This window comes from Jaculus jaculus, chromosome 1 (assembly GCF_020740685.1).
Source record: "Jaculus jaculus isolate mJacJac1 chromosome 1, mJacJac1.mat.Y.cur, whole genome shotgun sequence".
NCBI classification, from domain to species: domain Eukaryota; kingdom Metazoa; phylum Chordata; class Mammalia; order Rodentia; family Dipodidae; genus Jaculus; species Jaculus jaculus.
Genome location: NC_059102.1, coordinates 176,188,914 through 176,216,662, shown reverse-complemented (window position 1 = coordinate 176,216,662; position 27,749 = coordinate 176,188,914). Strand labels below are relative to the sequence as shown.

Genomic DNA, 27,749 nt, shown 5'->3' with positions numbered 1-27,749 from the left:
CATTTATAGTGGCAGGGTGCCCTTGCATGACCATTTCTCCCACTCTCTCTCTCTCTCTCTCTCTCTCTCTCTCTCTCTCTCTCTCTCTCTCTCTCTCTCTCGTGCATGCACACTCACATGCATTCTTTTTCTCTCTGTCTCTCAAATAAATAAATGAAAGTATCTTTTACAAAAGAAGAGGGTAGAAAGCTTAGTGGTTGAGGTGCTTGCCGGCAAAGCCAAAGGATCCATATTTGATTCCCTAATAGCCACATAAGGCCAGATGCACAAAGTAGTACATGTGTCTGGAGTTTCTTTGCATGGCTTGGCATATCTATTCTCTCTCACCATCTGCCTTTCTCTCTCTCTCTCTCTCAAATAACTAATTAAAAAATAAAAGAGACAAAAAGAACACATACTAAAAATTTTAAGCACATTACATGTTAATAAGATGCTAGGTGGTTGCTCAGTGGGTAAGGCATGTCTTGCTCAAGCATGATTACCTGAGCTCAATCTCCAGACCCATGGAGAAAACCCAGAAAGCATGATGCTCTTGTATTTTCTCAGAGCATTGATGGTGAAATTAGAGGCAGGACAGGGAATGTCTTAGGATTTCAGTGCCTGTGCTCAATGTGAAATCTCAAGAAAAGAACGAGATCCAGAGAGAAACCTTGCCTCAAAGGAGGTGGAAAGTGAAATCTAACTGTAAAATTGTCTTTTGACCTCCAGACCCATGCTTAGCAGGTGTATAATAGCACACCACACAGAAAAATAAAATAATAATAATTATTGGTCTTTCAGAGATGAATATTAAAATATCACTCTAGAGAAGTGCTTACTGGAAAGTTTGGTGAGCATAGTATATACATTTAGCCAGACACCAGCAGATGTTACATTCTCAGGGCTCATGACTACCCCTGTTGTAGGTTTTCTGTGTCAGGGATGTATTCCCTCCCATGGAGTGGGCCTCCAGTCCAATTAGGGGGCAGTTGGTTTCCACCATGACAGACATGCCACTATTGCACCCACTAGCTCATTTGACCTGGCTGATCAAATATAAGGCTCGCAGTGTCCACTCTTGAGTATCTTCACCAGTGATTTCTCTCTCTCCCATTGAACTGCACGCAGTGTGGCTTTTTCCAGCTTTCTGTCAGCTGGTCTACATGGAGGAGGCTTTCAGCTCAGCTTCAGCAGGATTTTTCCATGACCTTGCAGCTCAAGTACATGGAATCTTCAGTAATAGAGTCTTACCATCTATTCCTTGTGGGAAACTAAGGGCCTCAGCAATGGCCTGTAATGTTTTAGGGGCATCAGGGACTTCCCTGGCCAACAATTCACTGGAAGGTATCCCATCACTCTGAATGTTCATACCCATATGAACTCACATTTGGTTAGTGAACCTTCTCTTTTCAGATGGCAGTGACCTTGGGATGACTCAGAAGACACCATGGTGCTGAGAAGATGTGACAGAGGAGTGCTTAGCACTGAAATATGTCTATCACACCTTCTAAGATTCAGAGTCCATTGCAGAAGAGGTGGCAGAAAGAATATAAGAGCTAAAGGAAGGGTAGGACTCCTTAAAACTTGTCCTCCAGACACAAGATGATCAGGATATCCATGACCTCACAGTACCTGACACTATCTACACGAGACCATCATAATAAGAGGAAAAGATCATGACATCAAAATGAAAGAGAGACTAATTGAGAGAGGGAGGGGATATTATGGAGAGTGGGATTTCAAAGGGGAAACTGGGGGGAGTGAGGAAATTACCATAGAATATTGTTTACAATTATGGAAGTTGTCAATAAAAAAAGTCACTCTACACTAGTTAGGATGTCAAAAATTAAAATGTATCATTAGAATGAAAATGGATAGATTTGAAGATGTTGTTGAACAAAATAACTCACAAACAGAAATATAAATATTCTGGGGTTCTTTTGTCATATATGCAAAATCTATATTCACACAGAAGGGTGATGATATGGAAAGTGTAGATTCTAAATAGAGTGTAATTTTAAAATAATACAAAAAGTTAATGAACACTCAATATGGAATTTAGAAAGATTCAGATATAAATTATATAAATTATTTTGTTGTAGAGGAAGGAAACCAGTAGGAGTAGGAAGGAAGGAAGGGTTGAGAGCAATTCAATTAGTTAATCTGAGTAAAGCACAAATATAGGCATATATAAATATAATATATTATATATCCATATATATTTGGAAATGTCATAATAACACACTAACCAAAATATTATTAAAAACTAGTGTATACAAAATATTAATAATAAATGATAATAAGACCTGAAAAGTGGCAGTCTGAAAACATAAATTTCCACTAGTTTAAATTTACACTTTGGGAAATATTTGGTAACTTCTTATGAGGTCAAACATAGGTATGCCATATGTCCTAGCTCTCCTACTCATTTACCCAAGTTTAATGAAAACTTATATATTAATACACATGTAGATATCAAAATTCATTTATTGTGGCAGTTTTACTAATAAATTCAAGTACTGTAAAATAAAATCAACCTGTTAGAAATTAATAAGCAAACCAATGAATCCATAAAACAGAACACTATTAAGCTATACTATTGATTTTCCAAATAAGCATACATAAACCTAAAAATGCATTACACCATGAGAAATAAAACATATTCCAAACACTGTTTGATTGATTCATTGTTACTTGTGTAGCTGCATGAACAAAGAACAAGAGAGAAGTGGATCAGTGGTAGACAGGACACAGAGGAATTATAATGATTAAATGAAAGGAAGCAATAATGATGAGACAATGAGCATATTGACTGTGAATTTTATAGGTTATGCACCATTAATATTATATTGTGAAAAGTTTAAAACAATGAAAATATAACAAATATTTTAAGTATACATACATGTGACATTAAACTAATTCAATTATCAATGGGAAAAAGTATAGTATGGGAATTAAGTTTGCAGTAAAATAGAAGAATGGCATCAGAAATGTACAGAAAAAAATGGTCTGATTATTTTTACAGATATTTTAATGGTAAAACCCACAAAATTTATAAATAAACTGCAAATACTATTTGATAGAATAAGGTTGTAACTTAATGTTCTAAGATGATAAAAGTTTCAAGATAAACATTGTATTAGGAAAATAAGCTTCTTGGAAATTAAATTTCCACAATTTTTGATCTCACATATCTTCATCTGCAATTCTATATCCTCTGACTAATTGACACATGACAACAGAAAAAAAAACAAACAAAACCTGCACTGCATTTAACTGAGGTTAAAGGAAAAGCTTTTATCTCGTCTAGCAAAAAACCAAAAAAATGCATAAATATGTGACATGATGAATAAATTGTTTATTTGAAGAACCTCATTATTTATGTGTATCCAATAATATCACTGTGTGTACTCTCTTTTTTGTTCACAGTAGGGTCCCACTTGAGCCCAGGCTGACCTGGGACTCACTTTGTATTCCCAGACTGGTAACAAACCCATGGTGAACCTCCCACCTCTGCCTACAAATTAGTGGGACTAAAGAGGCATGCCACCACTCCCAGCTCTGTCACATTGTGTAGTTTATTTAAATAAGCAGGATAAGATTTATTTCAGAACAAGAAGACAAAGCAAACAAAACTCATGTATGATACAGATGATGTTTCCATTTTGTAAAGAAAGCGATTGTATCTTAATTGGCTTGTGATTCTCCACAACAGCTAAGATGGAGAACAAACTCAAGGTTAGTTTTTACATAAATTCGAAAATAATTTTAACCCAAAGTAAATTATATATAAGTATTTAAGCAAATGTTGAGGTTGAATTCAACTTTCAGGAAACCTGATACTTATACAAAACATTTCTTTGTCAATTACTTTACCATCCTGAGCATGAGAAATACCTATTACTCAAATATAATAAAATCAAACATGTTAATTAGTAAAGTATAATATAGTAACATGTTTACAACTTGACTTAGTATGGTCAAGAACTAGAATCTGTCTTCAAATACTAGAGTGTACTGCATTATCAGCCATTTAAAAAAAAAAAAAAACTGTTCACTGGGAGTATTTCTGGGTAAAGCACCCTGAACTAGCCTAGAGAGTTTTCCTATAGCAAAATGCAGAATCAGGCTACATACACATGCACTGGCAGACTGAAAAACAATTTCTATTTCAAACCTCTATTTTAGTACCAAAAATAGTTTCTTTGAAATATTCCTTTCATATGAATGTGGGTAATTATAAATTACCAAAATTGTCTTATTGCTTATCCAGGAAAAAGTAAAAATCACATTCTCATAGACTATGTCCAATGTTAACTGAGTAAAATAAAGTATGAAGCTTAGTTTAATCTTTACTTGGAACAGAACAAAGATACACAGCTGACTTCATTTTGGAAAAAAATGACTATTGAAATGATTCTAATCCAAAAGGAAAACTTAGTGTTCTTGTGGGATGGCTTTTTATAATAAACCCTTTATTGAGGATCCACTGAGTAGAAGACATCATCCTTATTTTTTTTTTTTGTTATTTTTTATTTATTTATTGGAGAGTGACAGACAGAGAAAGAGGCAGATGAGAGAGAAAGAGAGGATGGGCTCGCCAGGGCCTCCAGCCACTGCAAACGAACTCCAGACGCATGCGCCCCCTTGTGCATCTGGCTAACGTGGGCCCTGGGGAGTCGAGCCCTGAACCGGGGTCCTTAGGCTTCACAGGCAAGCGCTTAACCGCTAAGCCATCTCTCCAGCCCACACCAGAGTTTTTTGATAGACCTTTTCATCTCTGAATTTCTCAAGGTATATATTAAAGGGTTAAGCATAGGACTGATAACTATATAAAAAACGGAAATGAATTTATCAATAGGAAAGTTGGAAACAGGTCTAGCATATATGAAAATACAGGGAACAAAAAAGCAGACAACCACAGTGATGTGGGAGCTACACGTGGATAATGCTTTGCGCCTCCCTTCCTGACTCTGAGTCTTAAGAGAGTTTAGAATGATTCCATAGGAAATGAGGAGAATGAGGAAAATCCCTACGCAGATGACCCCACCATTGGCAATGACAGAGATGCCAAGGAAGTAGGTGTCAGTGCACGCAAGTCCCAATAATGGGTACATGTCACACATGAAGTGGTCAATGACATTGGGGCCACAGAAAGGAAGGTTGTACACAGAAAGAACTTGAAGAAAAGAGTGTGTGAAACCTCCAGCCCAGGAAAGCACCAACAGCAGGATGCAAACCCGTCTGTTCATGATGGTCACGTAGTGCAAGGGCTTGCAGATGGCCACATAGCGATCATAGGACATCACCACTAGAAGGAAGACCTCAGCGCCACCAAATAAGTGATCAAAAAAGAGCTGGACCATGCAATCTGAGAAGGAGATAGTCTTCTTATCACAAAGTAAGTCTATAATCAAACTTGGTGAGATGGTATTGCAATAAAAAGTATCCAGTAGTGAAAGACATGCAAGAAAGAAATACATTGGGGAGCCCAATGAGGGACTAGCAAGAATTGTCACAAAAATGAGCAGGTTGCCCACCACTGTCACAATGTACATGAGTAAGAACAAAACAAACAATGCTTTTTGCCCAGCAGAATCCTGAGTGAGTCCCAGGAGGACAAATTCTGTGATATTGTTGCTGTGTCCCATTGATAGTTTCAGAAGGCTTGTAGAAGAGACGAGAGTTCAGGATAATAGGGCCTGCAACAAATTTATTTACATGAAGTGAATCGATTGAGAAATTAAGGACATCATAAATATTTGTCACAGTGGACATTTAATAACTATGTAATAACTACTTAATAACTATTTAGTAACTATTTCTGAGTCTCTCCTCCAAGGGCCCCTGTAGAACTCCAGTTACTAGAAATATTTTCCTAAGCTGTTTACATTGAGCATACAAGTACAAGATTCTATCTCAAGATTTTAGTGAATCTCTATGGCACAATCATTCATGAAGTTAAACTTCTAATTTAAAATATGTTGTGTTTTATGGGCTACATAGATTGCTCAGTAGTTAAGGCTCTCTTTCTCTCTTTCCTCTCACTCTCCCTTTCTTGCCTTGAAAATAAATAGATGAACCTTTTTTATAATTAAAATATGTTGAATTGAACACAGATGTCTGACATGAAAAACAGGGAGTACATACTTTTTAGAAATCTCCTGTCTTTGGTGTCCATAAACCTTCAATATATGAATTATTATAGTCACTACTTTGGTGCTAGGTGTATTTGTTGAGCATATGTTTAGAATAATGTGTGCCTCTCTAGAAGCATCCATCTCACTGCTATGATATTGTACAAATATTCCCCATGAAATGCTCATCGATTTTAAAAGACTTGTATTTAAACAACATCTTGTAACTACAGATGCATTGATGACTTGAAGAACTGCTTCTTCTGACTGTCAATTGTTTTAGGACTTATAAGTCTATTTAGTTTATCCTTGCCAGAACCAAATTCACAATACATTTATAGTCACATTCCTGATTTTGAACAAGTGAATTACCTGAACTGTTTTAACTCATGACTATCACCAATGACTTTATCAACAGCTAATATATTAGGGTTTAAAAAAATTTTTTTTTCAATGTAGAGTCTCATTCTAGGCCAGGTTGACATGAAATTCACTCTATAGTCTCAGAATAGCCACAAACTCACAGTAATCCTCCTACATCTGTCTCTTTTCAAGTGCTGGGCTTAAATATGTACACCACCATGATTGGCTTTTTGATTTTTTTTATTATCTCATAAAAAAAGGTTTCATCAATGTTCTGTTACAAATTTTCTTTCCCTTTACCCCTTTTTTCCACCTCACTCCCCTTCTTTTTGTCCTACCTCCAATTTACCATGCTTTTGTTTACACACATCGTATTTACTTTTTTCATTTCTCACTTTTTCACCACCTCTTCTTCCCCACTCATGGTATCCTACTAATATTATTAAAATTTTTGGAATAATCAGGTTAATGAAAGAGGATAAGTGCAAATCAAAAAGAAAAATAAAAAAATTGTAGATATCAGTTGTAGGTATGAGTTGTCCTTGGTATGAAGTGCTTGAACAGAAATTTAGCGTCCAGATGCCAAAAAGTGAAATACTAAAGAAAACATTAATGTTAAGCAGTTGAATACAAGAGTCTGGACCATTTTCTGAATATAATTACAAATCTGTCTGTTTACATATAGAAAAATAAATGCATTACATGTGATTAGTTAAGAACCATTCCATAATGACTATCTAAGAAACTATTAGTGCAGTGCACCTCCTTCTATTCTATCTGTATATCTTTTCTTTTCTCGTATATAAAATTCTACAAAATTAACAATGGTATTACTTCATTCTGAAAATATTAACTCAATGGTAACTTGGAAATTATAACTAGTATAAGAATATAATAGCACCAATCCTATTGTGGGATGTAATATAGACAAAAGCAGAACGTGTCCAGAGGCAGAGCATAGGGCAATGATGAATAAGTGGGCTCTAGAGCCATATGGCTTGAGTGGCACTTGCAGACTCATTCACTTGCTATGAAGGTGACATTGCATCTCATCATAAACCTCACTCTGCCACTTCATCATTTCATTTGGAAGGGGGGACACACTTAGCATCTACTTTCTCTCGTTGCATTGGTGTTGGTTAATTTACATGTCCTGTGCCCAAAGAACTGCTCAACAGCTGCACAATCTACATGGATAAGAGTTGCTATCAATGGTTTACAGTGTTTCCCTATGACCAAAGCAAGTGACATGATGCTCTTTCTCCACATGATGAGAATTATTTCCATAGTCCAGGATATAAATAACAGTATGTCTTGTAATTAATGAACAATTTTCAGGACACAAAATTAAATTGTATGCTTTAGCAATTGCCTTATTTTATCACAGATAAGGAAAAGGCATCTTTACCTGTGGAGGAATGCACTTTGTCCGGAAGCAAACAAGCATATTCTCATTTGCAGGGGTTTAGTAGCAGAGACGAGCAGGTGAAGAGAGGCCGGGTTTTACTTAGAGTCCAGCCCTGATGCTCCTTCTGGGAGCGTCATGTACATCACTGCCCACATCTGCTTCAGCAGATCTGCATTCACAGATGCTGCAGACAGATGACGGCACACCTGCTGAAATAAAGAGGTATAACATTCAGACCACATACTAACCACATTCTTTCACATCGTACTCTCTGCAAAGTTTAGTGCTGTTACTCTCATTAACTGTCAGTGCTCTGATTCACCAAGACAAATCTGTCATGGCCCAATTTAATATTTCTTAATGTAGTAAAAATAGAGTTCTGAAACTGTGTGGTATTTTGTCTAGTTATAATTTTTAATAATTTCATACTATAAAATAGTATACTATCATGAGTATACCTTCAGTATAAACCACTAAGCATTTTTCTACAAAAAAATTACAGAAAAACATGGTTACACTTTAAAATAACAACTTTTATGACTATAGGTGATAGTAGATGAGAAACCCACTAATAATGGAAAGTTTAAATGCATTTGTTCCCTTAAATGTAACACAAATTATTATATGTAATTTAAAATTTTCTCATACAAATGTATCCAAAATAATTACATTGATTTGTCAGCATGTCAGGTAAAAACATTATTCCTATAAAGCAAATTATGAATTGATTGGGTTGTTATTAATTATGTAAAGATCACGCAAGTGCTATTTTTTTCTGGGTAGATTATAAACACTAATTAGTCTAAAAAACTAAATCAAATACACAGTGTATGTTTTGAGTAACATCTGTGTTTTGACACCTTAAGTTTTCTAATTCACATACCTTCTTTGATATTAACATTTAACATATCGGCTATGCTTTAGTTTATCATCAGAATATTTACATAGTACCAACCTTTTGCCCAGAGGTTCAAAAACTCACATAATGCTTCTTCCCTTAGTGAAGAAAATTATTGCCTCTTTTACTGAGGGTGACTGCAGTATGAAGGCATATGTATACTGAGGAAAATGAATGTAAAATCTGTGACTTATGCCATTACTTACTCTGCAAAGGAAGTTAAATATTATTACTTTCTCTTAAAATACCTTTATTTAAAAATAATGCATGTTATATTTATATAACTATGTTAAATTTAACCTAGTTTATAGAAATAAACTTTTCTATGCCTATTTTGAAGACACAAATAAACAAATATAAGTAAACCTCAATTTTCATTGTGTGAATATTAGCACTTTCCATCAATTAGGATGAAGCAACACAACTACCTTGCTGTAAGAATTAGACAGTAACCTCTGTGTGCTAGATATCAAAATTTATTATATTAAGATAAAGGCTGATTGAACCTCAAAGAAAAGCAATGAAGTATTCTCACAAGTAGAGGCAGAGCACTTCAGTCCTTCACTCATTGAGAACAGCATTTTCAGCTTTTTCTTTTTGAACTAAAACATGTCCCTATCTGTTCACAGCCTCACTCAAGGAACCAGATTATACACAAGCTTCCTAAAGCAATAATGAATACCCAAGAGCATGATACATCAAGATTAACTGACAAAACTTCTTTCAGCTTGGACATATATGAGTGTTCTTAAATCCTTTGGGTCACCTAACAAGAAGATAATTGCTCCACTTACACGTGTGGAAAATGCTACATGGGCAGTGACTCCACATCATCACTACTTCCACAGCAAGAGGTTGTGAAATCGTTACAGATCAGCTTGCTAGAATAATTGGAACGAATGCAAATGATGAAATCTCTCCTGCTAGAGCAAGACTCTACCTAGAAAAACAAAACAAAAATGTTCTCTCTCTGCTGTACACAGTTATCTTTTTTTAATAATCCCAAGGTGAGGAGGGGGAAGACCTAAATTTGGAAAAGAGAGTAGATCTCTGAGAAGTGAAAAGAGAAAGTTTATCTACAAAGAAAAATTCCAAAATGAGATGACTAATAAACTAAGTTACATGTAATGAAATAGTTGTGTAAGACAAGTTGTATATCAAATATCCTAAAGATAGAAGCAAACCGAGTGTCCTATTCCAGACTTGCTCTAGCAGAGATACTCTGCCCAAGAATTACTGAGACTCCAAGAAGGAGATCATTACATTTAATTGTTCTAGCTGACATAATAATTCTTAAAAACACAAATGTCCATAGTCTTGCACATTTGGTAGGAATAAAGGTGTTTAATTGTGTCCTGACTCTGAAATGGACACAATTGTTTTCTTTGATTTATTCAGTCCTTTCAAGTCATTATTAATTGAATAACTGTGTCTGCACAATAGAATGCAGAAAATATTTTAAATTAAAAAGTGTTACAGTCAGTTTCACATTGCTGAGATGAACGTGTAACCAGAAGCAGCTTATGGGAGGAAAGGGTTTATTTCTGGATTAAAAATTCCAGGGGAACACCATCAATGGCACAAGAAGCTGGTTCACTTCCATAGATGTAAGCATAGAGATACCACCAAAACCCAGCAAACATCAATGCCAGCAAGCATCAAACAGGAACAGCCAGATCTCCAACTGGTCTCAACACACCCTAGGGCTAGACCAAACATCCACCCCCACTGACATGCTCCTTAGAGTAGGGATCTTCCTGCTAGGGGTTCAAGCTGCAAGCTCAGCTTTCATAAAATAGCTCAGTCTATGAGGCCATATATTCAAATTATCACATAAAAAGAAATTGTCAAACTAAGAAACACATTTTGTAAATTAAAATTCCAAGTATGACTTAACAGATTATAAAAGCTGGAATAAGAATTACTGGACAGGAAGCTTAATATGAATAAGACCACATAGCATTATGTTTGCAAACAATTAAATGCAAAACAGACAGATGATGATGAAAGATCTAACATATATTTAATTAATATCTAAAAATAGATATTTGAGCATAGCCAATATTTGAAAATGCAATTGCCAAAAATTTTCAAGAAGTGATGTCAGACATGAGCTTACCAATTTAAAAAAAAGGAACATAGAATTGAATAGAAAGATCTCAAAAGATGAAATCCAAATGACAAATGATCAATATGTATGTACATATAAGTATATATGCATAAATAAATATATATATGTATGTATGTATATATATATACACACACACACATTTAATTTCAGCATTGTTATCCACTAGGGAAAAGCAAGTTAAAACTAATTTGAGATTCTATATTATTCATTTCAAAGGTATTTTTCTTTTTTTATATTTTTTTATTAGTTTTGTATTCAGCAAATACAGGCAATTTGGTACCATTATTAGGCTCATCCATGACCTATCCCCTCCCCATTGGCCCCTCCTTGTTGAGGTATGTGGGTCATGCATTGCGTTATTGGTATGATAAATGTCTCTGCATATCCTGACCCAACATGTAACTCTGACATTCTTTCCACCCCCTCTTCCACAAAATTTCCCTGAGCCATGTTGGGTTCATTTTTGGTCTGCTTCAGTGATGAGGTGTTGGGGGCCTGTGAGGCTCTGGCTCTCTGATTTGGTAGGAATTGATTTTTCTCTGTGTTGGTCTCCTTCCCCCTTGTGCTGGTATCTGGTTCATCAGGAAAACAGCACCCTTGCTTGTTTCACCAATTTTCCTTAGTTTCAGCCGGGGCCCTTTTGAGGTATGATGGGGTGGCTCTCTCCTTACGATCTGCATCTATCTGAAAAAGAGAAGCAGATTCTCAAGCGGACAGTAAGTTAGCTCCAGGACAAATGAAATAACCCTTAAATCTTAATTTTTTGATATAGAGTTTAATAGGTGTAGGCCCTCTTGTAGCCTATGATTGATGGTAGCTTGATATTGGAGAGAGGACTTATGTTTGCCTATGATTTTGACTTGTTTCCCAGCTCCAGCTATGGGTCCAGTACCACTGAGGGGATCAGTTAGCCAAATCAAGAGCAGTTGGTTTCCCACCCTGGCTGTGTGCCACTATTGCACTTGTGTGGGCATCACAACTGGTTACTTGTTGCTAAGTAGGTTAACCATGATTTGCTTGGAAAGATATTGGTCATTTCCCCCAGTCGCCCATGTAGCACCTTCTGGCACTAGACATGCTGACTGTCTGGGCGCTGACTCTCCCCTGGCTTCCAGCCATGCCGTTCCATTTGTGTAAGCTGCATATGGTGTCTTTAGCAATAGGGTCTTACCACTAACCTTTGGTGGGTCATCAAGTACTCTGACAGAAATCTGTCATTCTGCAGGTTATTCAACTGATAGAGGCCTAATCTCTAGAATCTACAAAGAACTCAAAAATCTAAACAATAAGAAGTCAAACACACCACTCACAAAATCGGGCAAAGAGCTGAACAGGCAGTTCACAGAGGAAGAAACACAAATGGCAAACACACACTTAAGAAAATGTTCATCATCCCTAATCATCAGATAAATGCAAATTAAAACAACTATGAGATTCCACCTTACCCCAATAAGGATAGCAAACATCAAAAATCAAATGAAAATATATGCTGGTGAGGATGTGGAGAAGCAGGAACACTCATCCACTGTTGGTGAGATGTAGGATGGTACAACCACTTTCAAAAGCAATATGGAAACTCTTGAAAAAGCTGACTATAGAGATACTTACAGACCCAGTTAATCCCTTTCTGGGTATCTACCCTAAAACCTTCAAACCACAGGCCAGAGAGATTTGCTCAACCATGTTTGTAGCAGCTCAATTCGTAATAGCTAAGAGCTGGAATCAACCCAGATGTCCATCACTAGAAGAATGGATAACTAAGATGTGGTATATCTACACAATGGAATTCTATACAGCAGTAAGGAAAAATGACACAAAGAAATTTGAGGAAAAACAGTTGAACCTGGAACAGATCATTCTCAGTGAACTTACTCAATCACAGAAAAAAAATCGCCACATAGTCTCACTCATCTAGAGCACCTAACCTGAATCTATCCAAGATACCTTACATACCCAGCAAGCATCTCATGGACTAGACACTAGGAAGGATGGGGAAAGAGGGGAGGGCATCGAAGTGGTGGGAAACACTAATCTAGACCCAAATGGCAATGGTACCATAAAATTCTACTTCCTAAAGGCAGACCAAATGGATGATTCTTCACCAGGCCCTTATAGGAAACAGCTGATCCACAAGACACTGGAGAGGGTAGGATCAAGTCTAACTTAAATCCTCTACATCTTCCCTCCCTCTCTCTCTCTCTCTACGCCCCCCTCTCTCTCTCCTCTCTAACTCCTATATATTTGTTACATTTTTTTCCTCATTTTCTTAGTGGGCACTGACCTGTAACTCCCAGTACCAGCATGGGGCTATCATCCACAATGAGCTTTTGATCAAATGTATTTTTCAAGAAATCAAATAACTCTGAATATTAGGGTTGGAAGAAGAAGAAAACTCATTTGCTCTTGATGGGAATACAAATTTGTGCAACAACCATGGAAATTGGTGTGTACATCAATATGGCAAGAAAAAATAGCTGATGCCTACTGTCACATGTGCCACCTCTACCACTTCTGCCAGGGGCTACAAGAAACGGCAGAGAAAGCAGCAACATGAACACTGTTCTTACTGCCAGACTAGTTCCAGGGTGATGGTGACAGACAATATGATCAACCAAACCCATCAAAGCAGAAGTCCAGAGGCTACAAAGGACTCAGCATTAAATCAGACTGAGAACAGGCCTGCCGTGGCTCAGGGAACATGGTAGAAGAGAGGGAAGAAAGATTGCAAGAACCACAGAATAGATAGTAATAAGCTGAGGTGTGGTCTTCTCTCCCCCACAGAGACTGACCGGGGCCTTCATGACCCCACAGTGAATCCCAGTAACTTCATTGGTGTGGGGTCACATGGAATCAGGAATGGAGCAATGGGATAAAAGAGTATAAGCTTTCATAGAATGAAACTAAAATTTAAACAAAGAAGTTAAAAATAGATTTATTGTATGACCTTCTGTATAACACTTGGGCATATGCCCTAACAGATCTAAATTCTAGAAGTTTTTACCCATCCTTGCTTATTGCTGCTTTATACACAATAGGTAGGAAATATAATCAGCCTAGTTACCCATAACTAATGAATGGATAATCAAAATGTATAATGAATTTTTGTCCACTATAAAGAAAAATAAAATTGTAAGAAAAAGGATAAGTCTGACAAATAGTCTATGAAATGATGTAATTCAGCTCAGAAATTGAAAATAAAGGTCTTTGTATGATCTCTAATGTATTTATTCTAGCTTCAAATTTTTATATTTGCATTTAAGTTGGAGTAAGTCAATAGTAGAGAGAAGGAAGCTAGAAAAGAGTTCATGAGAGAGGGAGGAGAGGTGAAGGCTTATTGGAAGGGGATGGGAAATGAGAAGGTACAGGGGTGGAACACTGAGGTCTAAATGGGATTAGGGCAGGAGATAGAGGGGAGGAGGTAGTGGGAGCAGAAACTAAAGTTGTTATGAATGAGGCATGTGGAGACCTACTTACTTGTCAGAATGTTTTAAAAGTATATGAATTTTAAAAGAGCAAATTTGAGAAGTCCCATGTGAGAGAACATAATGTTGTACCCAGAAACCAGAGATTAGTACATGAAAATCTGAATGTCAGGACTGGGATATTCTAGTGAGTGGTTGTTCAGCAAGGTCCCTGAAGCCCCCAAAACAATACAGGCTACAGTTAACACACCTGGTTGCTCATTGAAAATAGATAGTGAGACTCTACTTCTGAAGACACAACATGCATAGTAGCTTCTGCCATGGTGACTAGCTGTCCTAGTCCTAGAACGTAATATGTAATATGCTGGAAGAGAAAAGTCATCAACAGTCTTAACATGAGATGGATCCTGTAAACTACACAACTGACCAGCTGGGTAAGATGTATTCACTAATGTAATAGTGGCATGTCTGTCATGGGAGTAATTAGCTGATTTCTGATTGGATTTGGGGCTCATTCCATTGGCATGAATTCATGCCTGGAACTGAAAACCTTGTCAAATCCTTTGGGTGGAGAAGTCAGAAGCACTAAGGGGGAAGCTGCTACTGTTGTCTGGCTAAATGAATATATTGTGTCCATCAAATTGTTCTCACCTTTGGTTACAGAAGCTTCTTTTTAGGTGGGGGTAAATACTGAGGAGACTCAAAACTCACCAAAGTGCTAAGAAAAGTGAGAACTGAATATTCAGCACTAAATGAGGCATGTCTACCACACACAATCCTCTACTTGGGAACTATTGCAGAATATGTGGAATAAAAAAAAAGTAAGTCTTAATGGGTGGAAGGGAGTGTTTTGGAACACCGTCTTCCATACACAAATTGGCCAATGCAGTCATGGCCTCACAGAATTTGTCATTACCTGCATAAGACTTGCTTAGTGTTCACCAACATTTCTTATGGATGATGTAGAAGGGCAATAAATGATACCAAAATAGAGGTAAGAGGTGTTAGAAAGAAGAAGTGTTTCAGTGGGCAGTGACTGAGCTAGAGGGAACAAAGAGAAAGGGAGTTGGCTGGGGGGAATAAAAGAAAGCAATAGGAAGTAATTATCATCAAAACATGTTGCACATATGTCTGAAGGATTGATAATTTAAAATTTTGGAAGAGGAATTTATTAGCATAATGTCCTCCAGGTACATTTGTGTTGTCATAAAAGTTATCAAATAGCATTTTATGCCATATACAGATAATAATTATTTGTAGTCAATAATTACTTGATCAAAAAAAGTTATTGAGGATATGAGGGTGACCTGGCTGTGACATCTGTCACCCCATTGATCACCAGGGTTGATTTGCTGATCTATCTGGCAAAGCAGCCCTTCCTCCCTCACCACTCCATGCATGTCCTTTCCAAAGGCTCACTCCAAGAAGATGACCTTCCCGGGATAGAGGAGGATTGGTTTTTGGCCAAGAGTATAGGAGTAGCTGTGCTCCCCTGCTAGAACCTCCAAACAAGCTCTCAAGGTCCATTTGTAGGAGAACATAGGGTAGTCAAGCTTCCGAGACTCCAGACACATCCAAATGAGGTGCTGCATGTGGAAGTCTGCCTTTGTTAAAAGAAAAAAAATATTTATTGATTGCCTTTGTGTTTGTTATGTACCTACAACACACCTCATCTGTATATGGCCATATAGAGATAAAGATAGATAGATAGATAGATAGATAGATAGATAGATAGATAGATAGATAGATAGATGATAGATAGATGATAGATAGATGATAGATAGATAGATAGATAGATAGATAGATAGATAGATAGATAGATAGATGATAGATAGATAGATAGATAGATGATAATAGGTAGATAAATGATGGGTGGTAGACAAACTCATGTGATTTGAATCCATGACTCTCAGCTGATGTCAATTTGGGAAATAGAAAAAATTTTGTGGGGAAGGTGTGTTGTTGGGATTATGCTTAGGGTTACTTAGGCAGCTCTACCCAGTCACAGTTTGACAAAATTTCCTGCTACTGTTTTTCACCTGCTGTGGCAGAAGTGATGTCCATCCTCTATGGGTGCCATGTTTTCCCCTACCATCATGAAGTTCCCTAGAGAATTTAAGCCAAAATAAAAGCTTTCCTCTCATCAGCTGCATTTAATCAGGTGCTTTGTTCCAGCAATGAGAAGGTAACTCATTGGCTACAAACCTTACTGTGTGGCTTTTGGCCATCTGGAATAGATTTGAAAGAAGAAAGTGGGAGGGTTTGAAACCTTGGACTAAGACATGCTTGGAGCACTATAAACAGAGTTTGAAGGACAATTCTGGTCAAAGTTTAAAGACCTAATACAGAAAACCTCTAGACTTGGTTTATGAGAGGGAAAAGAGCATTGTCTAAACTGAGCTGCAGGCATTTTGTGTGAGAGTCTGTTTCTTGAGAACTTGAGCAGAGATATTACACAGGAAGAAGTGGAAGTTTTGTGGGAAATAGCAGTTAATTTTAGCTAAAATTGGCTGAGCGATTAACACCATTGAGATTGGGCCAGCTGTTCTGCATTAGCATGTTAGGAAGAATGCTGACTCTTGAAAGTAGGAAGAATAAAGGAAGAATGCTAAAGGCATTTTCCTGCCCTTAACATCAGCTTTATCTCCATAGATCAACAATTTTTCAATGCTGCCTACCTGGTACTGGTTTTGGAAACAAGAGAAATGTAGTGATAAAAAAAAAAAGGGTCATTGGATTTGGAATGTGTTTTGGAAATGCACAATGGTCAATGTGACCCTGGGTTTGGGAGGTTCCAGTGTGGAGGTTCAATGAAACCATGAGGATGAACTCTGAGTTGCAGTTAAGACCCCTTTATTCTGAGATGCCAGGAGTATAGAACCACTGACCAGGAGAGCTTCCTGCTTGTCATGGAGTTTTCCCCCGGCTGTGAGGAGGTCAACTGTAGGGGAAGAAATGAAATACCAGACACTTGTTGCCTGGAAAACTAGAGTTCTGTTTAGATAGGCCTTCCTTATACCTATATCTTAAGGGCAAGAAAATCATGATCAATAAGAGAATAACAACATCAGTTGTACTATATTGATGACAGATGATAAAAGAGACATTTGCAAAGGAAGAGATGGCTTGCAATTAAGAAAAAAAAAACTGGGTTTCAATGCTGGAAAGCATGGGTTTGATTCTCCAGTAACTACATGAAGCCAAATGCAAAATGTTGCATAAGCATCTGGAGTTCATTTATAGTGGCAGGGTGCCCTTGCATGACCATTTCTCTCCTCTCTCTTTCTCTCTCTCTCTCTCTCTCTGTTTCTCTATGTCTCTCAAACAATAAATTAAAATATATTTTAAAACAAAAAACATAGAAGTCTTAGTGATTGAGATGTTTGCCTGAAAAGCCAAAGGATCCAGGTTTGATTCCCCAGTACCCAATTAAAGCCAGGTGCACAAGTTGACTCATGTGTCTGCAGTTTGTTTCCATGGCTTACATACCCATTCTGTCTCTCTCTCTCTCTCTCTCTCCCTCCCTCTCTCAGGAAAATAAATGAAATATAAAAATAAAAAGAGACAGAAAGAACTATATAAAAAATTTAAGGACATTATATGATAATAAGATGCTGAGTGGTGGCTCAGTGGGTAAGTCATGCCTTGCTCAAGCATAAACACCTGAGTTCAATCTCCAGACCCCATGGAGAAAACACAGAATGCATGGTGGTCTTGTGTTTTCCTAGCACATTGATGATGAGATGAGAGGCAGGATAGTAAATTTCTTAGGATTTCAATGCATGTGCACAGTGTGGAATCTCAAGGGCAGAGCAAGATCCAGACAGAAACACTGCCTCAAAGGAGATGGAAAGGTGAGATATGACATGATAATTATCCTCTGAGAGAAGACCCACATTTTCAGGTGCATGCACATACATGCACACACACACACAGAGAAAGAAAGAGAGAGAGAGAAATAAAATAATAAAAAGATACTCTGAATTATTGGTCTTTTAAAGATGAATATTAAAAATATCACTCTACACAAGTTAGGATGTGAGAAATTAAAATATAAATTATGTCATTAGAATGAAAATGAATCAAACTGGAGATCTTGTTAAACAAAATAAGTCATAAACATAAATATAAATATTCTGTAGTTAATCATATGTGGAAAATCTAGATTCACAAAGAAGCATGATGATTTAGGAAGTGCATAGACTCTAAAACAGTATAATTATAAAACAATACAAAATGTTATTGAACACTCAATGTGGAATTTAGACAAGATATAGGAAGATGAGCTAGTGATAGAGATAGAGATAAATGTAAATAGATAGATAGATAGATAGATAGATAGATAGATAGATAGATAGAAGGATAGAAGGATAGATAGATAGAATTATGACTTGAAATCAAAAGCAGAATTATTTTGTTGTAGATGAAGGTACCCAATAGGAGTAGAAAGGAAGGAAGGGTTGGGTACAATTTAATTAGTATGAGTAAATTAAAAAGATATTTATTTATGCAGAAATGTCATAATGACAATATTTTGTATGCTAACTAAAATATTAATAAAAACTAGGCTATAAAATATCAATAATAAACGATAACAAGATCTAAAAGTGGGAATCTGAAAATACAAATTGTAACTAGCTTAAATTTACATTTTAGGAAATATTTGGAAACTTCTTATGAATTCAAACATAGGTATGCCATATGTTCTAGCTCTTCTAGTCATTCATCCAAGTTTAATGATTATAAATATTAATATATTAATATGCATGTGCATATCAATATTAATTTACTATGAAAATTTTACTAATAAATTCTATTATATTAAAATAATCAAAGGCAACCTTTTAGGAATGAGTTTGCAAACCAATATATGCATAATATATTAAGCTATAAGGATTATTTTCAAAATTATTATACATAAACATAAAATTACATTACACCATGAGAAAGAAAACAAATCCAAAGACTATATACTGTTAGACTAATTCATGCTTACTTACATAGCTGCATGAACAAGGAACAAGGAAAGGTACAAGTGGACCAGTGATAACCAGGACATGGAGGAATTAGAAACATTGAACAAAAGGATCCAAAGAAACAAAATAATGATAAGCCAATGAGCATATTGACTGTGAAGTTTGTAGGTTTTGTATACTTGTTAAAACTCACAGAACTACAGAGTAAAAAGGGTGGGTTGTGCACCATTAATATTATATTGTTACAATTAATAACAATGAAAATATAACAAATATGTTAAGCATACATGCATGTGATATTAAACTGTTTCAATTATCATTGGCAAAAAGTATAACATGGGGATTCAATTTGTAGGAAAATGTAAGAATAGCATCAGAAATGTACAGGAAAATATTCTATCATTTTCACTGATTTATTTATTGATAAAACCCACAAAATTTACAAACAAACTGCATATACCATTAAATGGAATAAGATTATAACATAATGCCCTAAAATAATAAAAGTTTAAAAAATGCATTGTATTAGAAATATAAGCTTATTGGAAATTAAGTTTCTAGACTTCTTGATCTCATATATCTGTATCTGCAATTCTACATCCTCTGACTAATGCACACATAACCACAGAAAACAAAACTGCACTGCATTTAACTGAGGTTAAATGAAAAGCTTTTATATTGTCTTACCTCTTTTAATACCAGAAAATGTTTCCTATATTATTCAGGTTTCTACAGAGGTACCGAGCCTCTACAACTTTTAAATTGTATTTTAAAAGGGGATTTGTTGGATTAGCTTACAGTAGTCCAATAGCAGTTGCATGCCCAAAAATCAAGGAACCTTGTAGGTGCTGAATCCATGTGGATATATGCCTCAGCAGTCCAAATCCAGCACTGAAGGCCTGAAGACTTTCCGAGGAGCCGCTGGTCTTCAATTGATGTGGGTCTTCAGTTGACGCTGGTCTTCAGTCCACACTGGAAGGCAACAAGCAGCTCCAGCAGCCAAGTGAAAGTAATGGGCTCTTTTGATCCAGAGCTTCCTTATATAAAGTTCCCATTTGGGAGGGGCAACCCATTATGGGGTAAGGATTCCCTCCTTCAGTTAATCCTTCCTAGAAGCAACCTTGGAAACCTACCCAAAAGGGATTTCTGTGGATTACTAAACAGATCCATTGACGACACCTTAACCATCAAAGTCTATCCCTTGTCAACTTGATACCAAACCATAGCTCCTTATATCATACTTAATTTCCAAATGAAAACTGTAATAAGCTCAAGATTGCACCTAACATGGTATAACTATCCCACGTACAACCATAAACACAAAATATTCTCCCCAATACAAACAAATTTCCTTGAGAAATGCTCAGTCTCTAATATAATAGATCAAATATAAATTCAACAACAGTTAGCTAGTGATCTTAATATTAGTGTAGATATGTACAAGCACTCCATATCAAGGTAGGACAGAAACATAGTGGTTATTGTCCTCATTTTGGTAACTTGTCTCATGGTCTTAACTGGTATTTGTAACTACATTCTCCTACTACCCATTCTACATTACCTCTACCTTTAGCAAGTACTTCAGCAGGTCTTGGTTCTTTACCTGGAGGGTGACCCATACCTATATTCCTGAAGGACCTGGGCCATTTAATGCACTACCTTGATTGGGTTGTTGAAGTTGTCCATTGACTTTGATAACAGGGCATGGTAAAAATAAGAGATGCCCTAAAGTATCTCCTGCACTCCAGAGATACTCTTCCTTACCTCCATTGTGGAGAAGAAGTCTGATTTCCCTATGGTAGTCTGGATCAATCACCCGGGCTAACACTGTAACTCCTTTCATAGCCTGTTGACTGGAAGGCATCAGGAGCCCAAAATGGCTACAGGGAAGTCTTAGCTTCCAGTTCAATGGAATGTTCTTTGTGCCTCCTGGCAAAAACACTCCCCTCTGTGGCACCAAGACCTCTAAGCCAGTAGAGCATAAGGTTGTAGGAACAGGAAGCAAAATTTTGGCTAAGTAGTAACTTGGGATGATGGTAAGAGGGATCATTCCCATTTCACCCCTTGATTCCTGGACCCATGAATCCTGGCTATATGAGAAATAGCATCATGTATAGGATATTGATTCAGAGCATATACTGCCTGCTGGAGGACACTCCTCCAGCCCTCCTAATTGCCACCTAATTGGCTCTGTAACTGTTTCTTTAAAAGGCCATCCCATTGCTGGACTCCCCCACAAGCAACCCTTGGGGGTGGGAGTAAGGAAGTGCCCAGTCAATGACACAGTCTATAGGAGTCAGGTGAGAAGCTGAAAGCAGACTCATTTACTGAGAAAAACAGACAACTCTATATATCCCTTCCTTGCTTCCCACTGGTCCTTTTGTATACCCTTTCCCCGCTTCCCATTGGTCCTGTCATTGTTTGGCATTGTGTTGTCCCTTTTCCTGTGCCAATGGTGTCGGGGTGTTTAGTCAGGGCTTAGGTTGGCTCACAGGGGAAGTAGCAGTCATACATGTACTGTAATCTCAGGGCCTCATCCCAAGGGCCCCCTGGCTATGTTTCTCCTACACCATACCATTGTTCTACCAAGCCAGCTGCTTTTGGGTAGTTTTAAGATCAGTGAATTCCATGATCATGAGCTGACTGCCATACTTCCTTGGCTGTGATGTGAGTTCCTTGGCCAGAAGCAATGCTGTGTGGAATACCATGAAGGTGGATAATGCACTCTGTAAGCCCACAGATGGTAGTTTTGGCAGAATCACTGCATGCAGGAAAAGCAAATGCATACACATAATATGTGTCTATTCCAGTAAATACAAAATGTTACCCTTTCCATGACTGAAGTGGTCCAATGTAGTTAACCTGCCGCCAAATTGCTGGTTGGTCACCCCAAGGACTGCTACCATTTTGGGGGCTCAGAGTTGGTCACCACTGCTGGAAGATTTGGCATTCAGCACAGCCATTGCCAGGTCAGCCTTAGGTAGTGGAAATTCATGTTATTGGGACCATGCATAACCTGCATCCCTACCACTATGGCCACTTTGTTCATGGGCCCATTTGGCAATGACAGGGCTGGCTGAGAAAAGAAATTGACCACTGTCCACAAAATGGTGTTGGAGACAAGGAGATGAGCCCTGAACAGACCTTTGCCCTGAGATAACCTCTGTCCTGAGCAACTTCTGCCCTGAGCAACTTCTGACCTTTCCTCATCCCCCCCCCCGCCACACCTAACTGATTCCATCCCCCCACTCCACCACACCTAACTAATTAACACCCTGCCTGGCAACTGCAGAGACCTGAGAACTGTACCATGAATTTTTGGAATAACTGCAAACTGTCCTAGGCCAAAGGCCAAGAAGATTCTGTAACTTTCCACCACCTGTCTCCTCCAGCCCCCCCTCCCACCCAAAACCCTAACCCTAACCCTAACCCTTAAAAAGGCTGCTGTGGCTCAATAAAATTGGACTCTTGACAAGTGTACATTTGCTTGAGTCTCTTCCTCTCTCTCGCTCATCTTATTTCAGGTTGGGGTCCTCCTCGCCCCCATGAATAACTAGGTCCCGCGGGACGGGACAAAATGGGTTAATTTATCAACTTGATTATTAAAGTCACCCTCTGATTAAGTCACCTTCTGATGAGCATTAACATGGGACACAATGTCTTTATATCCTTTGCATATTCACAGAGTTATATCCACATATACCCTCCCCAAATGTCCTTATCACCAATATTCCAATTGTGCTCTTCCCAAGTCCTGGACCTTCCAGCCAAACCATTGGCCACAAACTGTTTATCAACATATAACTGCACATATGGCCATTTTCCTTCCATGCAAAATGTACAACCATGTGAATTTCCCAAAGTTCTACCCATTGTGAAGACTTCCCTCACTGCAGTCCTTCAGAGTTGCTCCAGAAAGGGGCTGTAATGCTGCAGCTGTCCACTTCTGACAGGTACCCACATAATGTGTGGAACCATTTATAAACCATGCCCTAGTACTCTCTTCCTCAGTCAAATGATCATAGGGCACACCCCATGATGCTACAGTGCATGCCTGGGGAGAAAGGGCATTGTAACACGAGTAGAAACCATAGGCATTTGGGCAACTTCCTCATATAACTTATTTGTGCCTTCATGGCCTTCTCAAGCCTGATCATATATATATCACCTGATGATGAACTACAGCTGTGTATGTCCAGCTTTATGGCCTAGTAAGTCAGATAACACCCAGCTCATAATGGGAAACTCAGGTCAATAGTAACTTGATGGCTCATCATCAAACATTCAGTTTCCACTAAGACCTAATAGCAGACTAAGAGCCGTCTCTCAAAGGGAGAATAATTGTCTGCAGATGATGGCAGGGCCTTGCTCCAAAATCCAAGGACCTCTGCTATAATTCACCTATGGGGGCCTGTCAAAGGCTCCAAACAACATCCCTATTTGCCACCAACACCTCAAGTACCATCAGATCTGCTAGATCATATGGCCCAAGGGGCAGAGCAGACTGAACCTGTTAAAGATCCTTCTCTTATTTTGAGACCCACTGAAAAGTAGTAGTTTTCTGAGTCATTTGGTATGTGGAACAGAGTAAGACACCTGTGGTGATTTGATTCAGGTGTCCCCCATAAACTTAGATGTTTTGACTGCTAGGTTCCCAGCTAATGGAGATCTGGGAATTAACACCTCCTGGAGGCAATAAATTGCTGGGGTTGGGTTAAGGGTATTATACCTAGTTTCCCATTGCCAGTATTTAGCATACTCTCCTGTTCCTGTCATCAACTTGATGTTGGCCAGGGGGTGATATCCACCCTCTGCTCATGCCACCATGTTCTCTGCCAGCAGGAGCTTCCCCCTCAAGCATATAAATCAAAATAAACCTCTTTTTTTTCTCCACAAGCTGCTCTTTGTTGGGTTATTTATACCAACAATGAGAACCTGACTGAAATAGTAATGTTGGTACAGGAGTGGGGTCATTTGCTGCTAGACACCTGACTATGTGGCTTTGGCCTTTTGGAGCTGATTTTCAAGAGTCTCTGCCATCATGGATCTCCCCCTTAGAGCCTGTAAACAAAAATAAACTTTTTTTCCCCACAAGCTGCTCTTGATTGGGTGATCTCTACCAGCAATGTGAACTTGACTGCAATAACACCCAAATGAGGACTATCCTGTCTCCAAAATCCAAATAGGCCCACTAGATGTTGTTCTTCTTTCTTAGTGGTAGGAGGGGCCGTATGCAACAACTCATCATTTACCTTATAAGGAATATCCCTGCATGCCCCACACTGCTGAACTCCTAGAAATTTCACTGAGGTGGAAGGTTTTTGAATTTTGGGTGGATTTGTCTCCCATCCCCTGATTCACATATGCTGTACCGGCAACTCTGAAGTGGTTGCCACCTCCTGCTCATTTGATCCAATCAGCATAATGTCATCAATATAATGGACCAACATGACACCTTGTGGAAGGGACATGTGACCCAGATCCCTGTGAATTAAGCTATGACACAGGAAGAAGGTTAATATAACCTTCAGATAAAACAATACAGGTGTACTATTGACCTTGCCAGTTGAAGGTAACCTACTTCTGGTGGTTCTTATGGACAAATGTGGAGAAAAAGGCATTCACAAGATCAATCGCTGCATACCAGGTACCAGGAGATGTGTTATTCTGCTCAAGTAAAGAAACCACATCTGGTACAGCAGCTGCAAATGGAGCCAACACCTGATTAAGTTTCTGAAAATCCACAGCCATTCTCCAAGATAAGTGTGTCTTCTGAACAGACCAAATTGGAGAGTTAAGGGAGACATGCTGAGAACCACCACCCCTGAATCCTTCAAGTCCTTTATAGTGGCACTAATTTCCAAAATCCCTCCAGGAATGAGATACTTTTTTTTACTCACTATTTTCTCTGGTGGTGGGAGCCTTAGTGGTTTCCATTTGACCTTTCCAACCATAATAGTCCATATTCCACAAGTCAGGAAACCAATGTAGGGGTTCTTTCAACTCCTACATATGTCTTTCCCAATTATGCATTCTGGCACTGGGGAAATAACCACAGGGTGATTTCAGGGACCCACTGGACCCACTGTCAGTCTAACATTTGCCAAAGCTACATTCATCAGCTGATCTCCATACACATGTACTTTATTTTTTTTATTTATTTTTTTTTTTAATTTTTTTTTTTAAATTTAATTTATTAGTTTTCTTTTCAGTAAATACAGGCAGTTTGGTACCATTATTTAGGCTCATCTGTGATCTACCCCCTCCCATTAGACCCTCCTTATTATTGAAAATGGGTCGTGCATTGTGGAGCTAGCCCCCAGTTATTAGTATGATAAATGTCTCTGAAAATCATGACCCAACATGTAACTCTGACATTCTTTCCGCCCCCTCTTCCGCAAGATTTCCCTGAGCCATGTTGGGTTCATTTTTGGTCTGCTTCAGTGCTGAGGTGTTGGGGGCCTCTGAGGCTCTGGCTCTCTGATTTGGTAGGAGTTGATTTTTCTCTGAATTGATCTCCTTCCCCTTTGTGCTGGTATCCAGTTCACAGGAAAACATCACCCTTGCTTATTTCGCCAGTTGTCCTTAGTTTCAGTTGGGCCCCTTCTGAGGTATGTTGGGGCAGCTCTCTTCTTAGGATCTGCATCTATCTGGAAAAGAGAAGCAGATTCTCCAACGGAGAGTGAGTTAGCACCCAGAAAATTGAGATAACACTTACTTTTTTGATAGACAGTTTGATAGGTGTAGGCCCTCTTATACCCCGTGATTGATGGTAGCTTGATATTGTAGAGTGGGCTTGTGTTTGGGTATGGTTCTGACTTGTTTCCCAGCTCCAGCTAAGGGTCTAGTACCACTGAGTGGATCAGTTAGCCAAATCAAGAGCAATTGATTCCTCACCATGGCTGTGTACCACTATTGCACTTGTATGGGTATCACATCCGGTTAATTGTTGCTACTTAGGTTAAACAATGTGTTGCTTGGACAGATCTTGGTCACTTCCCCCAGTCGCCTATGTAGCGCCTTCTGGCACTAGACACGCTGACTGTCTGGGGACTGACTCTCTCCTGGCTTCCAGCCATGTCATTCCATTTTACGTGTCAGCTGCGTATGGAGTCTTCAGCAATAGGGTCTTACCACTGGCCTTTGGTGGGTCATCAATTACTCTGACAGAAGTCTGTCATTGTTTTGGGAAACCTTGTAGGTTTCTTTGATCAAAAGCTCATTGTGGATTGTAGGCCCAAGCTGGAAGTGGGGGTTACAGGTCAGTGTCCACTAAGAAATTGAGGAAAAAGATAACTAATATACAAGAGTTAGAGAGAAGAGAGATAGAGGGGAGAAGGGGAGAGGGAGGGAGGGAAGATGTAGGAGATTTAGGTCAGTCTTGATCCTACCCTCTCCAGTGTCTTGTGGTTCAGGTGTTTCCTGTAAGGGACTAGTGAAGGTTCAGTCATTTGGTCTGTCTTTTAGGAAGTAGAATTTTATGGTACCATTGCCGTTTGGGTCCGGATTACTGTTTTCCACCCTTTGATTCCCTCCCCGCCCTCCCATCCATCTTATTGTCTAGTCCATGAGGTACTTGCTGGGTATGTAAGGCATCTTGGGCAAATTCAGGTTAGGTGTTGCAGATGAGTGAGACTATGTGTCGATTTTTTTTCTGTGATTGGGTAAGTTCGCTGAGAATGATCTGTTCCAGGTTCAACCATTTTTCCTCAAATTTCTTTATGTCGTTTTTTCTTACTGCTGTATAGAATTCCATTGTGTAGATATACCACATCTTTGTTATCCATTCTTCTAATGATGGACATCTGGGTTGATTCCAGCTTTTAGCTATTACGAATTGAGCTGCTACAAACATGGTTGAGCAAATCTCTCTGGCTTTTGGTTTGAAGGTTTTAGGGTACATGCCCAGTAATGGTATAACTGGGTCTGTTGGTATTTCTATAGTCAGCTTTTTCAGGAGTCTCCATATTGCTTTCCAAAGTGGTTGTACCATCCTGCATTCCCACCAACAGTGAATGAGTGTCCCTGCTTCTCCACATCCTCGCCAGCATTTATTTTCATTTGACCTTTTGATGTTGGCTATCCTTATTGGGGTAAGGTGGAATCTCATAGTTGTTTTAATTTGCATTTCTCTGATGATTAGGGATGATGAACATTTTCTTAGGTGTGTGTTTGCCATTTGTATCTCTTCCTCTGTGAATTGCCTGTTTAACTCTGTGCCCCATTTTGTGAGTGGGGTATTTGTCTTCTTATTGTTTAGACTTTTGAGTTCTTTGTAAATTCTAGAGATAAGGCCTCTATCAGTTGGATAACCTGCAAATATTTTCTCCCACTCTGTGGGTATTCTATTGGCTTTGTTTATTATATGCTTATCTGTAAAGAAACTCTTCAGCTTCATATGATCCCAATGGTTGAGTGACTGTATAAGAACTTGA

At 38.3% G+C, this 27,749-nt stretch overlaps 1 protein-coding gene across 1 annotated transcript; it reads right to left on the bottom strand.

Annotated features, from left to right (window-relative positions):
- Positions 1 to 4,712: 4,712 nt before the first annotated feature.
- LOC123454850 (olfactory receptor 4A5-like) lies at positions 4,713 to 5,630 on the bottom strand (the record flags this gene model as incomplete). Its single annotated transcript, XM_045134453.1, has 1 exon — positions 4,713 to 5,630. A coding segment is annotated over exon 1 (918 nt), but the record flags the coding sequence as incomplete, so codon positions are not given.
- Between the last annotated feature and the right edge of the window lie 22,119 nt (positions 5,631 to 27,749).